The following is a 16,358-nucleotide window of genomic DNA, read 5'->3' on the forward strand; positions in this document are numbered from 1 at the left end:
ACTAAGTGATATCTCAGGTGTGCTGGTTTGAGTTTTTCATAAAATGTTTGGTAAATTTACAGTGCCTTGAAAAAGTAATCGTACCCCTTGGAATTTTCCACATTTTGTTTTAAAATAAGGGGAAAATTGTGGGTGCGTGTTATACACCGATCGCTGCTGTCTCTGAGGGAAGAGGAGCGAGCGCCGCTAAATTAGAGCTGCAATCTCCTGTGTAACCGTCACTCGCAGCCACACCTCCTGGCCCCGCACTGGGCCACTGTTCTGCCTATCATATGGGCAGGGCCAGGCGTGGCTGTGAGTGACGGTGCGCGGGGTACACAAGAGATTGCGGCTCTGTGTAATTCAGCGGTACTCGCTGCTCCTCCTTCCCTCGGAAACAGCAGGGACAATCCAATACTGGCGAGGCTGCATTGTTGGTCAATTTAATGGCTGCAGATGGGCACTGAGCAGGGTGCGTTGATGAGCTGTGACCCTAATTTTGCTTCAAAGTTCTTTATTTAAAATGTAAGGTTTTTTTTTTTTTTTTTTTTCCTTTTAGACTTCCCTCCTAAAATTGGGGTGCGTGTTATACATTGATAAATACGGTAAATATCTGAAAAGTGTGGCCTGCATTTGTATTCAGCCCCTTTTACTCTGATGCCCCCTAACTAAAATTTAGTGGAACTAATTGCCTTCAGAAGTCACCTAATTAGTAAATAGAATTCACTTGGGTGTAATTTAATCTCCATACAAATACAGCTGTTGTGTGAAGCCCTCAGAGGCTTGTTAGAGAACCTTAGTGAACAAACCGCACCATGAAAGCCAAGGAACACACCAGATAGGTCAGGGATAAAGTTGTGGAGACGTTTAAAGCAGGTTTAGGTTATAAAAAAATATCACAAGCTTTGAACATCTCATGGAGCACTGTTCAATCCATCATCCGAAAATGGAAAGAGTATGGCACAACTGCAAATCTACCAAGACATGGCCGTCCACCTAAACTGACAGGCCGGGCAAGGAGAGCCTTAACCAGAGAAGCAGCTAGGAGGCCCGTGGTAACTCTGGAGGAGCTGCAGAGATCCACAGCTCAGGTGGGAGAATCTGTCCACAGCACAACTATTAGTTGTGCAGTCCGCTGGCCTTTATGGAAGAGTAGCAAGAAGAAAGTCATAAGAAGTCCCATTTGCAGTTTGCAAGAAGCCATGTTGGGGACACAGCAAACGTGGAAGAAGATGCTCTGGTCAGATGAGACCAAAATTGAACTTTTTGGCCTAAAAGAAAAACGCTATGTGTGGTGGGAATCTAAAACTTCACATTACCCTGAACACACACCATCCCCACCTTGAAACATGGTGGTGGCAGCATCATGTTCTGGGGATGCTTTTCTTTAACAAGGACAGGGAAGCTGGTCAGAGTTCATGGGAAGATGGATGGAGCCAAATACAGGGCGGTCTTAGAAGAAAACCTGTTAAAGAGGAACTGCAGTCTGCTCGCATAATTTGTAATAAAAACATCTTTGACATTCTAAAGCTTCCCTCCAACCACTTTACATATTATTTTTTTATATATATACTGTGATTCTGTATTTGCCAAATATGCTGCAGGAATCTCCCTCCACTGAGTCTGGCTGTGGGCAGCTGAAGCTGCTGCCTGTTCACTTCCTGGATTTACACAGACACACACCTCCAGCTCTGCAGCTCTCATTGGCCCTCTTAGGACTCATTCCCCTTCCCCCCCCCCCGGCAAACTCTCAGGAGAGTGATAGAGATGCGTATGATGTCATAAGCCTAGGCTTTTTACCAGGCAAACAGGAAGGGGCTGCATAAGGTATTTACTGGCAGAAAAAAATGATTTTACTATCCAAAGTTAAAACAAGGGCAGAATATTTAATAGATGGAAAGATGAAAAAATGACCGAAGTTCCGCTTTAAAGTCTGTAAAAGACTTGAGACTGGGGCGGAGGTACACCTTCCAGCAGGGCAATGACCCAAAACATACAGCCAGGGCTACAATAGAATGTTTTAGATTAAAGCATATTCATGTGTTAGAATGGCCCAGTCAAAGTCTAGACCTAAATCTACTTGAGAATCTGTGGCAAGACTTGATAATTGCTGTTCAGGCAGACACTCTCCATCCAATCTGACAGAGCTTGAGCTATTTTGCAGAGAAGAATGGGTAAATATTCTACTCTTTAGATGTGCAAAGCTGGTAGAGATATACCCAAAAACACTTGCAGCTGTAATTGCAGCGAAAGGTGGTTCTACAAAGTATTGACTGGGGGGGGGGGGCACAGGGGGCTGAATACAAATGCACGCCACACTTTTCAGATATTTCTTTGTAAAAAATATTTTAAAACCATTTATCATTTTCCTTCCACTTCACAATTATGTGCTACTTTGTGTTGGTCTATCACATAAAATCCCAATAAAATACATTTACGTTTTTCGTTGTAACATGACAAAATGTGGAAAATTTTAAGGGGTATGAATACTTTTTCAAGACACTCACTGTATGTTGACTGTAGCTCAGTAGGAAGTTGTCCATGCCAAGCTAGTAAACATCAGTTGGTTAATTTGTAGTCCTGTGAGCGTCCAGGTAATTGACCAAATCTGGTCTCCAAAATAGTATATCTTTGCAAATGATCAGCTGCTAACGTTACGCATGTCTCATAACCATCCAAAATAGTTAAACCAAATTGTACACACGCTGCGCTTATCAAAATAAAAAATAAGGAATTTCCACTAAAATATTAATAAAGTGCTATTGTGCTTAACATATACAAAATCTATTAATACTATACGTTAATGTGCAATACATTTCAATGAATGAATAAATAGGTAAAAGTGCTCCAATAAGCCTGTGTATTGCAAATATTCCACAAAGCTTGTGCAATTTTCAAACATTAATAGGTAATTCAACACAAAAATCCATGCGATTTAGTGTTGCATCCAAGCATATCAGTACTGCATCTATGCAATATGGTGTTAGTGCAATGTTCGAACAATAAAAAGTTAAAAAATACAAAAAAAACGCATCCATGTGATTTGGTGTTGCATCCATGTGATTCTATGCAATTCAGTGCTGTGTTGCTGTGCAATGATCAAATTAACAGTCCACAGATCTTCCACAATCCATTCATGTGTTATGGTGAACACAAACTAAAGTGCTGTGCGCTCATACAAGTGCTCCCCCCAGGTGATAGCCCCTCACCTTAGGACGTGCGATCTTGTAATTAAGCTTGGTCAGAATGCGCCTTAGAACCTCTCTGGGTTCAATGTTATATGCAGGGTCCCGGATACGGTGCCTCTGTTCCTCACAGCAGTCCCGTTTGTACCTCAATATATCAACATAAAAAGGACTTCATGGTGCAGTATGTACTAAATGTATTAAAAACATAAACAAATCCCGCAATGGGTACTCACAATAACAAGGCGCTTAAGGGCGCCACACTAAAACAGCAGACACCCCCGATGAAGATATGAAATACCCCTTGTATCGAACACGCGTAGGGGAAGGGGACAGGACGGAACGTTATACATACAACCTGTTGGGACAGATTAGCACGCCACCCCATACCGGCCGCTGTTGCCCGTTCCTCTCTGCTGTTTTAGTGTGGCGCCCTTAAGCGCCTTGTTACTGTGAGTACCCATTGCGGGATTTGTTTATGATTTTAATAAATTTAGTACATACTGCACCATGAAGTCCTTTTTATGTTGATATATTGAGGTACAAACGGGACTGCTGTGAGGAACAGAGGCACCAGTGCAAATCTATCCAGGACCCTGCATATAACATCGAACCCAGAGAGGTTCTAAGGCGCATTCTGACCAAGCTTAATTGCAAGGTCGCACGCCCTAAGGTGAGGGGCTATCACCTGGGGGGAGCACTTGTATGAGCGCACAGCACTTTAGTTTGTGTTCACCATAACACATGAATGGATTGTGGAAGATCTGTGGACTGTTAATTTGATCATTGCACAGCAACACAGCACTGAATTGCATAGAATCACATGGATGCAACACCAAATCGCATGGATGCTTTTTTTTTGTATTTTTTACCTTTTTATTGTTCGAACATTGCACTAACACCATATTGCATAGATGCAGTACTGATATGCTTGGATGCAACACTAAATCGCATGGATTTTTGTGTTGAATTACCTATTAATGTTTGAAAATTGCACAAGCTTTGTGGAATATTTGCAATACACAGGCTTATTGGAGCACTTTTACCTATTTATTCATTCATTGAAATTTATTGCACATTAACGTATAGTATAGAATTAATAGATTTTGTATATGTTAAGCACAATATCACTTTATTAATATTTTAGTGGAAATTTCGTATTTTTTATTTTGATAAGCGCAGCGTGTGTACAATTTGGTTAAACATCAGTTGGTGACCTCAAATAAAAGCTTTTCCATCTTTGTTCCTGTTGCATCCCTGTCTTAACTAGAACATTATGAGGCCATGTAGGAGCATTAGACCCCTTTCACACCGAGCCGCCTATAGCGTCGGCGGTAAAACACTGCTATTTTTAGCGGCGTTTTACCGTCTGATTTGCGGCGCTTTTACCCCCGCTAGTGGCAGAGAAAGGGTTAAAACCGCCCGCAATAGCGGCGTTTTGTTGACGGTATCCCAGAGCTGCCCCATTGATTTCAATGGGGAGGAGCGGTAAACACACCGCTCCTAAGAAGCTGCTGGCGGGGCTTTTCCTGACGTCCTGCCAACGAACCGCTCCGGTGTGAAAGCCCTCAGGCTTTCACACTGGAAAGAATGGAGCAGCTGTTTGAGGGTGGATTGCAGGCGCTATTTTTAACGCTATAGCGCCTGCAAAACGTGCTCGGTGTGAAAGGGGTCTTTGTTTATCCTTTTTTGCTGCTTCAGTGATGATATTTTATGCAAAGGTAGCTCTGTCAACCAGGACAAGATATTGTGTTTTAGCTTGTTCTCTGGTTAACTGCAGCCTTGAGTAGGTATCTACTGTACTTGGCTTTTATTTTAAACATAATTGATGGCAGTTTGGTGCTTCATTGCTTTTATTTTTATTGCTTACTGGCTTGGATGCATGTACTTCCAGCAGATGGCAAAAATTTCCTTTATGGACGGTTTTGCTTTTCTGGATAAGTCGACCTTTTAAAGATTTCATAGAAAAAAAGATAGGAAGATGTGAGGATACACTCCCACTGATAAGATGTTACAGAACATTTTGGGTCCAGTCAGTAAGTCTTGTGTGTGGTGTTTTTTTTTTTTTTTTTTTTTTTTTTAAGATGCCTGTTTATTCTTAATTCTGAATTTCTAGTCAAACATAAACTAGATGACATTTACGTCAGGAGGATCAGTGGACAGCCAACAGAGAGGGATGGCCCTCCTGGCAGCAAGGAGAATGTATGAGATCAGATGCTTAGCTGATTTTGGGACACCAGAGAAGGGAAGACCTAGTAGATAGTTACCAGGATCTAATGGAAAAGGTCCTTGAAACAAATATTGAAGTAATGACATTCCAGAAAAGTCTCAGTCGTGAACACTGCCAAAAAATGATACTGAGATCCTAGTTTCAGTAATTCAAGATTACAGTGCCAACACAACGCAGAAAGCGAAGGGTCTTGGCGGTGCATCACCTCTGGGGTTCTATACCAGAACATTAGAATTTTTAAAGCAGTCTCCCTCTGCACTGCCAGATGATTTGAAAGCAGAGGTCCATATCTTGTCCCAGGGAGGCAATGACATTCGCCTCTGGAGGACATATACCCATTTGCACATGTATGAGTGGGTTTCCTCCGTAAGGGGGGGTTGGTTCATGATTTTATAAAGGAATTAAATCAAATGATGCTGATAGGGGCCTGGTGTACAGATTTATTCAAAATTAGTAGGTTTATCCAACGTGAGGGAGGGGGACAGGGACCAAAAAAAAATGCTTTATCTTATAGGTAAAAATAAAACGTATGTTTGGGAAGATTATATTTTTCCTGAAGATCCTCAATGGTGCGTAGCCTATGTGATGCAGGTAGATCTAGATTATGAACAGTGTTAATTTTGTCGACTAAAACATTTTAGTTGACTAAATGAATACTATTTTAGTCGACTAAAATACGACTAAAACAACTGAGATGACTAAAATACGACTAAAACTAAAATGCCATTTTAGTCAAAAGACTAAAACTAAATTGAAATTTGACTTCAAAATTAACACTGGTCTGTAGTGCATGTTCATACCTCAATACCATAAATAATATTAGATTTTTCACTCCAGCAGTATATAATGAGTTTGGAAATTGTAGAGAAATGTTTAACTAATGCATTGCAATTTAATTACACCCATTAGATTTTAGACTACTAAAATGTACTGGAGATTTAGTCGACTAAATACGACTAAAACTAAAATAATTGCAGAAGACTAAAATGGGACTAAAACTAAAATGCCATTTTAGTTCTAAAACTAAATCGAACTTTGCTGCCAAAATTAACACTGATTATAAAGCTGAAAAAAAGAGGCCTTCGACCACGGTGACCTACCTTCAAAAGAGACTGTCTGGCAAGATCGGGTTAAAAAGTATATTCAAAAGGGGAGGGCATGGTGAGGGGAGAGAGAACTTGTTACAACACTTTTTCGATATCGTTAGGGTAAGTGACAGAGAAGCAATACACATGCATTTTCAAATATCATCATTGCATTGTGGGGGGTGACCACACCAGGGAGTATGGATGTACCGGGTAAATGGATGGTTAGGGGCATGACGGCTAGACCAGGAGATGACACTTTTGCTTTAAAGACTTGAGACATAGGGATGGCCACTGGGAGGGTTTCAAAGTATTAGAGTAATCTAGGCAGAATGGACATTTACCCTACCTAGGAGAGAAATTGGAAAAGTCATCCATTTATGTAGAGAGCGGATAATATCCTGAAGTAATGACTAACATTAGCTTTATGACATCAGTAATAAATGCTTCTCACTGAAAAATTTTAGTTCCCCCTCTATAGAAATTAGCAAAAGTGTGCCCACAGAAATATAAAAACTATGAAAAAAATAAAACGTCATGCAGTATAAATGGCAGTATTCCTATGTTTTTAGGTGTTTTTTGAGTCGATTCACATCGCTGTCGTAAAACACAACTAGTGCCCACTGCTTAGTCTTTCACTAGTACAGAATCAAAAGTATTAGGCATGCCTTGAAAAAGTACCCAGTGTGGTCAACCTGTCCCTGATAAAATACACCTTCTGCTAAACATGCCACAGGCAGAATGCGTCTTGTGTACAGTATATCCCTGTTAGAGTTTTCCATGTGATAGGCATGTCCATGACAGAATGCAGATTGTGACCTTTAGATCTCTGACAGAGATGATTGTATGTGATCAGCTTGCATCTGAGAGAGCATCTAGTTTGATCATCCTTTTTTTATGTCCTTAGAGCTAAGTAGCTGCTGCATATGCAGAACATGCTTTGTGAACTTCTTTTAATGGTGCAAATGCACTTTAATTAAGTTTCCACACCTACATATAATTTGGTGTGGTTAATAATGTTTTGTGTTTTTTTTTTTTTTTTTTATCGGTAAGGGTAGTGTGTTTATGTGACATAGATTAGGCAGGGTATACAAGGGAGCACCTGCTGTTAGGGCATATGTGGTCACTGTTCTGACGTTCTAATCTGTTCTGACATTTTTTTTTAAAGAAAAAACTGATTCAGTTTAAATCAGCTTGCACATTCATCTTCAGTTCAGTAGAGTTTTATATCGGTTCAGTTCACATCAGTCTACATCTGTTTTTGCACATCCTTGGTTGTTGCAAAGACGGAAAAGAAGTGACAAAAGTATAAACAAAAATGTTTGTCAATTTTTTTTTTAAGACAAGAAACGGAATGGATGTAAACGGATGGCATCTGTCTACATCCGTTTAACCCTGCTTCACACTGGCACACGGTGTGGGAAACTGGCAATGCGTGCACCTTTCCTGTACCATGCTCAGTTCGCACTGCCCTTGCAATTTGCAGTGGGTGTCAGTGCAATATTAACCAGTTAACAACCGCGCCATAGCCGAATGACAGCTACAGCGCGGCTTGATAAGTCTGGGAGGGCGTACTATGACAACCTCCCAGAATCTCGCTCCCGCATGCCCCCTGGGGTTCGCACCCGGGAATATCCATGACTGCTGGGTCCAGAAGACCCGGTGCATCATGGTAAATGGCCGATGACAGCGGCCATTTACCATATGATCGCTCCGTTAAATGACTGGGCGATCAGTTGTAAACAAGCCAGCCATGCCCGGCTTAGTGCTCCCCTCTCCTCACACCGTACCGATCGATACAGTGTGGGAGGAGAGGGGAGAGATCGGGTGCAGCAGCGCTTTGGGCTGGATCTGTTGTGCCCACAGCGCTGCTCTGTGCCCATTCCTGCCTCCATCCATCCATGCTAGGCCATCCACATCCATGCCACTACAGTGCCCATCAGTGCCTCAGAAAAGCGTAATAGGTAGTCAAATTATATTTGAAATTGTATGCCCCTAGAACACCTGACAGTGCTCCCTGCATGTTGGGCCTCTGTATGTGGCCAGGCTGTGTAAAAGTCTCCCACCTAGTATCGTCATACTCAGGAGGTGTAGCAGAATATATTTTGGGGTTTAATTTTTGCTATGCACATGCTATGTGTTATAAATATTGTATAAATGAAAAACTTTGTGTAAAAAAAATAAATGGGTTTTTCATTTTCTTTCCACATTTTTCCAAAAACTTGTGGTGAAAAAAAATGACATGTTCAAAAGACTCATTATGCCTCATAGAATATATGTTGGAGTGTTTGCTTTCCAAAATGGGGTCATTTTCATTGTCCTGGTGCTCCAGGGGCTGAAAGCTGAAAAGCACTGAAAAGTGACATCTCCGATATTGATCTACCCTAAATGTATATCCCTCCAGAGGTATTTGATATTTGCCCTTACAATAACTGCTGTGTTGAATCCTAATCTGCTTTCCATTGTCTACCACATAATGTAGTTTCTGGATAATTCCTGCCCCTTTTTGAAGTCCTTTTTGGTTTTGTGTGGTGGTTCTTGTTTCTGGAAATATATTTCATTTTGTTATTCTATCACAACTGCCTGGCTTTCCTAAAGCAATCTGAATGGTATAACAATGAACAAGTCGTGCCATCAGTGACAAGGTCCCTTCTTGATCTGATTTGTGTGCTTTAGATCTTTAATTCTTCATGGGAAATCTATTCTCCTTATCACTTTGCCCTGATCTCTGTAGCAGATACATAACTTTGTAGTCACTGTGCCTTATTGGACCCCAACAGTGCCAAATCCCTTTTAGCTTGATTCACTTTTTTGTGAAAATGTCCAAGACAATAATGGGAAGTTTTGGAATGGTGGAGCTATACATGGCAATTATTCTATTACTTGGTCTATGTTTTAGCAAAACACATATTCGTGTGCGATCTGCGATGATAAAAAATATTTATTGAATGTTTGGAATATACAAATTTATCTATGCATAAAAGAGAGCTGTTTGTAGTACCCGTGCAGTCCTTATTTTAGCAATCAATACTTTCACAGTGTGCTTGTTCCTAACTATAGAGAATCTAGGCAAAACTTTTTTTTTTTTTTTCAGTTTGCATAGAGTAGGGAGGGTTAACCCCCATAAGGTTTATTTTTGCCATCTATGTCCCGTTGCAAATATTTCCCTTCACTTCCTGTCCCATAGCCAAAACGGGGTGTGAGAGCAAATCCCTGCAAATTAAGGGAATCTCTTGGGGACCCCCAGGTCGCCTGAACTAGTGTCCCCATTGAAAGATTTCCCTCTATACTTTTCTGGGGACAACCCGAAATTTTCTTTTACTTTCACTTTTAATGGTAAACAGGACAAATGGAGAGGGTGAATCTCCCTAACGGGGCACAGATGGCAATAAAAACTGACACGCGTTCTAATCCCTCTGCACTCCAAAACTTAAGGCCCCTTTCACGCGATCGGACCGTTTAGGTCCGCCTGTCAGTTTTGACGGCGGACCTGAACGGGCGCTCCATGTTAGCCTATGGAGCGACGGATGTCAGCGGAGACATGTCCGCTGACATCCAACCCCGTCCGATCCGCTAAAAGCAGACAGATGGCCCTACGTCCGGATCTGTCGCTATCGGATCGGGTAAGATCTGATGAAAACGAACATGCTGTCCGTTTTCATCCGATCCTCCCCCATAGGCAGCAGCGGCGCCTGACAAGCCTCTCCCTGCTCAGTGAGCAGAGAGGGACCTGTCATCCGCCGGCTCAGCGGAGATAAATGGAGAGATCTCCCGCTGAGCCGGCGGACCGAGGCGGGCTCCGTGGAAGCGGAGTCCGCCTCGTGTGAATGAGGGCAAAAAAAAAATGTTGCCTTTTAGTTATACCTTAATACTGGTTCACGCTGACCATGGCCACAGTGACTCATTCCAGCTGTAACTGCAATTGCTAGACTGAGAACATTGGGCCATGACCTGTACCATTATAGCACAAAATTTAGATGGTCTCTGCCTCAGAATAGTTGCTAATTAGATAGAGCCCAAATATATCTATGCATTGCTTTGCTTTTCCAAAGTGGAGATAGTTTTTCTTTCTTGATGGTGGCAGACCGCCAAGGTGACTCTAGGTGGTAGGTGACTTTAATTCTGTATATAGTATGTTACTGTCAGGAATAATTGATAAGGGTAATTGAAATGGCAAATTGTGGATTACTGTTGAATTGTTGCACTTTACATGTCTCACTAAAATGGAGTGTCATAGGATACCTTATCTAAAAAATACGCTTTTACTTTTAATTTTGTGTGGTCTCTAATTGGCCCCACCAAAAAAAAAAAAAAAACACTAAAAGCATGGCTTTGTTTTACTGAATGGATAAACAATTTTTTTCCTTTGCTGGCAAAGTACTGAAGTCTCATTTCACTGACAGGTATGTTTTCAGCAGGTCTAGCTCCAGCTGCGTTTGTACCAAACCCTTACATCATCAGTGCCGCACCTCCTGGAACAGACCCATATGCAGCTGGCCTTGCAGCAGCCGCTACCCTTGGTAAGCTTTCCTTTTTGTTTCTTTATTGCTTGATACTCCTTGGGATTTCAACTTGTGCTCGGTGCATTGGTTTACTAGTTCTGTTTTAGACACAGTGACTGAGAATAAAAACTTGGTTTTAGCTCAAACCTCCTCGTATACCAAAGCATTACAAAAATTGGTTCAACTCACTGTCAACTAGAAAAATGCTTTATTTTGGTAAAGTATGAAAAAGTTAACAATAAAAATGGTACCATATCACACAAAAAAGAAAATCGCTCATTGTGATTGTCAATTGTCCACCTTATATGTATACACATACCGTGTTTCCCCGAAAGTAAGACCTACCCTGAAAATAAGGCCGAGTTTAAAAAGGTTGTAAACTGCTAGAATTCTCGCTATTAGAGTAGTATATAATGTAAAAGGTGTGTGTTTCTGTAATCTACCGTATTTTTCTCTCCACTGCAGTGCTTGGAGTGGGGAAGACCTCTCAGGCGGGTCACAATTCGATTACGGAAGCACACACATTTTACATTATATACTACTGTAATAGAGGTTTCTAGCATTTTACAACCACTTTTACTATGTTCACACTGGGGATGCCTGACAGGGAGGGAGAGGGGGAGAGAAGACAGCACATTAAATGGCAAGCCCTACCCTGAAAATAAGCCCTACTGTGTTTTTGGTTGTCAAAATGAATATAAGACCCGGGCTTATTTTTGGGTAAACTGTATATATGTTTGTGACCCCAGTATGTCACGGAATGTGATATACCCTGGTCCCCTGGCTAATATGGCCAGTGGATGGAGATATATAATAATATATGCAGGGTTTTATATTGTATGGATAATCCTGCAAAGGAACAGTATAATCCCTTGATTCAAAATGATGGCATCTGAGCCGCAGTACTTGGCTGTAACTGTTAAGGAAAATGCACAGTTTATAGAGTTTGTAGAGAAGAACACATGGATTTAGGATTAAGTGGAATATATCCAAACAAAGCTGATATAATGCAGTGGTCTAGAGGAGGGCAGCTGTTCAAGGTTCTGGAGATGCAAAGGTGTTAAAGACCCAACCGAGGGTCGGATGTTATCTGTTATACCACAGCAAATTTTCATGCCTTGACTCCCCCCTTGCAACGTACAGTTAACCGCAATGGTGAAGCACACAATTGTCTGACCCTTCAGGCACAGTTCCAGAGATAATGGTAATCCATGAAAAACATTGATATGAAGAAATGAAAGCCCCATATCCAAGAAAGTAAATTCTACCATCCGATTGTTGGTAAATCTCCTATGGTTGGTGGAGAAAATGTCCAATGCAGGATCTGTTTTAGGTACAGGATGGATTTCCTATAAGATAGTGACATTGTTGGCTTTCGCCTAACTTATACAGGCCCAGCTGTGGTTCCCCACCAATATTACGGTGTCACTCCATGGGGAGTGTATCCTGCCAACCTCTTCCAGCAACAAGCAGCGGCAGCAGCAGCAGCAAACAACTCTGCATCTCAACAGAACAACCCTCAGAATCAGCAGGGCCAGCAACAGGTGAGTGTTCTTATCTTTGGCATGTTGGTCTCTTAAGGGTTCATTTGCTTTCTTTGTTGCAACGTTTCTCAAATTGGTCATTTTGGGGGGGGGGCGGCGCCACAGTCAGGTCATTAGTTGTGAGTTTTCTCCTGTACCTACGCGAAGAGATATAACCTGATCTGTTAGAGGTCCCCATAGGGGCAACATCTGTGAAATATTATTAACAAGGCCCGTGTGTGTTTTTTCTTTTTTTTTTTCTTTTAAACATTTAATGGTTGAGATTTGATTTGTATGTAATGGTACACTTGGGAAATAGTGCATTCAATCGCCACCAGTTTTCTGAATTTCAATTTTCAACTTTGCTTAGCTGCCGTGGCTATTATGAGGATCTTCATTAAATATATACTAGATGGCGCGTATCTGTAATAACATTCCCTTGCTTGCCTTCAATATGGCTTTAGCAGAATGCAGGACTTAGAAGTGCTACATGAAGGCCTCACTGGTGAGGTCATCCAGAGGAAAACCATGCTGTTGTACTGGCATTTAACAAGTATTCTGTTTTGAGTGGGCTTAAGAGGTCATATTTACTTCTGGTCTATCTGTCACTTTGTGCCATTTTAGTTGTTTGCTCTTTACAGATTTTGGCCTTTGAAAGCAGTAACCACACATTTTTCATGTTTTACCCCTTTTTAAAAGTGTGTGCATTTCCTAGGTGCTTCGTGCAGGAGGTAATCAGCGACCGCTAACCCCCAACCAGAATCAACAGGGACAACAAAATGACCAGCTAGTTGCAGCAGCTGCTGTGAATTCTGCACTGGCCTTTGGGCAAGGCCTTGCTGCTGGAATGCCTGGTGAGTTGCATATTTTGCTTTGGATAAAACATGTATTTTGTTTTGGATAAAGTAAGAGAGAACTGGAAACTTAGTCAGATTTGGTTGCTGTGTTTTTCCATTGAAGACATTCTCCCTCGCTTCTTGTGCTGCTGACACAACAGAAGGTGAAAGGAAATGTACTTTAGAGGTGCGACAGTCATAAAAATTTGGTAGAAGTTCTAATTGCCCCCCAATGGGGGAAAAAAAAATGTTGGCTGGGTATTCCACTTCAGTATATGCAGGGAGAAATTTAACTCTGGTTACTTACTGAAGTCAGTCCTTGTGAATGTATGCTGGTATGGGGTATTGCTTGCAGAGGGTATTAAAGCGAACTCCAGCCAAACCGCTAAATACACTGATGAAAAAAAAAAAAAAAATATATATATATATATATATATATATATATATATATATATATATATATACATACACACATACCATTTTAAAGTGGTTGTAAACCCTTACAGACCACTTTGACCTAGATTAAGGCTTACCTGTAGGTCCAAAAAATATCTCCTACACGGTAGGAGATATTTGCAAAAAGACAGGCACCGCTGTGTACGGCGCAGGCGCACTGAGCATGCCGCTCCTAACAGTGATATGCCATTAGTGGCGGCTCCCGTGCGCATGTGCAGGAGTGACGTCATCGCCAATCACCGCGCCGGATACCCGGAAAAAAGATTGACGCTCCGTAGCAGAGGGGACAGCAGTGACATCGCAGGCTCCTGTGTCAGGTAAGTGACACATAATGGGCTACTATGCTATGTATAGTAGCCCATTATGCTTTACCTTTGCAGGGAAACAAAGAGGAAGTAAACCCATCAGGGTTTTTTGTCCATCGGTGTCCAAACTATGGCCCTCCAGTTGTTAAGGAACTACAACTCCCATCATGCCTAGTCATGTCTGTGAATGTCAGAGTTTTACAATGCCTCTTGGGAAGTGTAGTTCCGCAACAGCTGGAGGGCCGCAGTTTGGACACCCCTGCGGCCTAGTCCTTAGATTTTTGCAGCTCTACCACAAAGCCTGGTGGGTGACCTCTTTTGCCTGTATGGTACACAGTGCCTTGATAAAGTATTCATACTTTTTGAAAATTTCCAACTGGAATGGTTTATTAAAATATATTCAGGTGTTAGAATGGACCTGTCAAAGTCCAGCCCTAAATTCAGTTGAGAATCTGTGGTAAGACTTAAATTGCTGTACAGACACTCCATTCAACCTGACAGAGCTTGAGCTATTTTGCAAAGAAGAAAGGTCAAAAAGTCACTTTCTAGATGTGCAAATCTGGTAGAGATATCCCAAAAAAGACTTGCAGCTGTAATTGCAGTGAAATGTGGTTCTACAAAGTATTGATTCAGGGGGGCTGAATACAAATGCACGCCACACTTTTCACATATTTATTTGATAAAATAAAATTAAAAACGATTTATTAATTTCCTTCCACTTCACAATTATGTGCCACCTTGTGTTGGTCTGTCACATAAAATCCCAATAAAATACATTTGTTTTTTGTTGTAACATGACAAAATGTGGAAAATTTCGAGAGGTATGAATACTATTTCAAGGCACTGTAGAGTAGTGTCCTTTCTCCACCCCTAGCCTGCTGACTAGAGCATGACAGATAAGTTATAGGCTGATGAGATCATTTTCTTTCTTCATATCAGTACGTTCCATGTCGTCACATTTGCATACAGCACGCCTGAGTGGCTCTTAGCCCTAATGCTAAGCCTATAGGTATTGCAAGAGACTTGATACCAAGTCAAATTTAGGTACTTATAGTGGTTGAAATTACTGTTGAATGTAGAGCAGAATTAATTTCTTATCTTAAAAAAGTTGTAAACCTCTGAAAACAAAAAACAAACAGACTTAAGGCATAATGAGCTAGTATGCATCACATACTAGCCCATTATGAAATACCTCAGAACGATGCCCTGAATCTGAGTTGGCACTCCGAGTACAGGGCCGACATCTTCCACTGGAGTTCCAGGTTCACTGCTCCGGCACTCTGATTGACTGTAGCAGCGATGACGTCGCTCCCGCCGGTCATGGCACAGCTACAGAAGAAACTACACCAGTGGCCTGTTTCGTCAGTGCGCACGCGCCAATGACGTCGGCAACAGCACATATACGGAATAGCTCCTAAACTGTGCAAGTTTAGGAGATATTCACGGTACCTACAGGTAAGCCTTGTTATAGGCTTACCTGTAGGTAAAAGTGGTGTAACAGGGTTTACAACCACTTTAAAGCTACACTTTAGGTGTGGCACTTTTTGAATAGAGTGCAATTTGGCATTTTCTCACTGTATGAATTGTGAAGTCACTGCTCTGCCTCTGCAGCTCGTTCAATTTGGGAATGCTATCCATTCATTGAGAAAATACAGTGTTCTTGAATGGCACATGTGGCGGGCAAGCGACTTTGAGTTCACAGTACACAAGACCTGGAAACAAGTGGAGATCGCAGCAGTAACGGTGAATTCCAGCTTCCACAGGGATCCCATGCCTCTGACACATACATGGTTACATTGGTCCAAGCTGGACCACTGTAACTATGTCAATATTGCCATACCTAAACTTCAGCTTGCAAGTTGGAGTAGTCACTGGTTCTGTCTATGTGGTTTTCCTGCAATCTGAAACCTGCAACATGTGTAATGTATGAAAGTATATAAAACGTTTTGCCCTTAACTCCTAAAAATTTGGCATTTTATTGCTTTCCCCTTTATATTTGTGACATGCAGATTGCTTTATATGTTCTCTTCTATCTTCTCAAATTTTCTCACATTTTACTTTTCTGTGTCTTCTTTTAGGATATCCAGTTCTAGCTCCTGCTGCTTACTATGACCAAACAGGGGCACTTGTTGTGAATACTGGAGCCAGAAATGGACTGGGTGGCCCTGTTCGTCTGGTAGCTCCTGCACCGGTTATTATTAGTCCATCTGCAGCTCAAGCAGGTATGTAACACTGTTGGAAATGCACATATACAGCT

The 16,358-nt window shown here is 41.6% G+C and overlaps 1 protein-coding gene across 7 annotated transcripts in view; it reads left to right on the top strand.

The window, feature by feature from the left end:
* Positions 1 to 16,358, top strand: part of PUM1 (pumilio RNA binding family member 1) — a 118,266-nt gene that overhangs the window by 56,518 nt on the left and 45,390 nt on the right. For 4 of the 7 annotated variants that reach the window (XM_073616244.1, XM_073616245.1, XM_073616242.1 and 1 more), the window contains 4 exons: positions 10,883 to 10,999; positions 12,374 to 12,525; positions 13,220 to 13,358; positions 16,180 to 16,323. In XM_073616244.1, the coding sequence (XP_073472345.1) occupies positions 10,883 to 10,999; positions 12,374 to 12,525; positions 13,220 to 13,358; positions 16,180 to 16,323 (552 nt within the window). The remainder of the gene's footprint in view (positions 1 to 10,882; positions 11,000 to 12,373; positions 12,526 to 13,219; positions 13,359 to 16,179; positions 16,324 to 16,358) is intronic. The other 3 variants (XM_073616241.1, XM_073616246.1, XM_073616239.1) reach the window with 2 other exon arrangements.

This window comes from Aquarana catesbeiana, linkage group LG02 (genome assembly GCF_042186555.1).
Source record: "Aquarana catesbeiana isolate 2022-GZ linkage group LG02, ASM4218655v1, whole genome shotgun sequence".
NCBI classification, from domain to species: domain Eukaryota; kingdom Metazoa; phylum Chordata; class Amphibia; order Anura; family Ranidae; genus Aquarana; species Aquarana catesbeiana.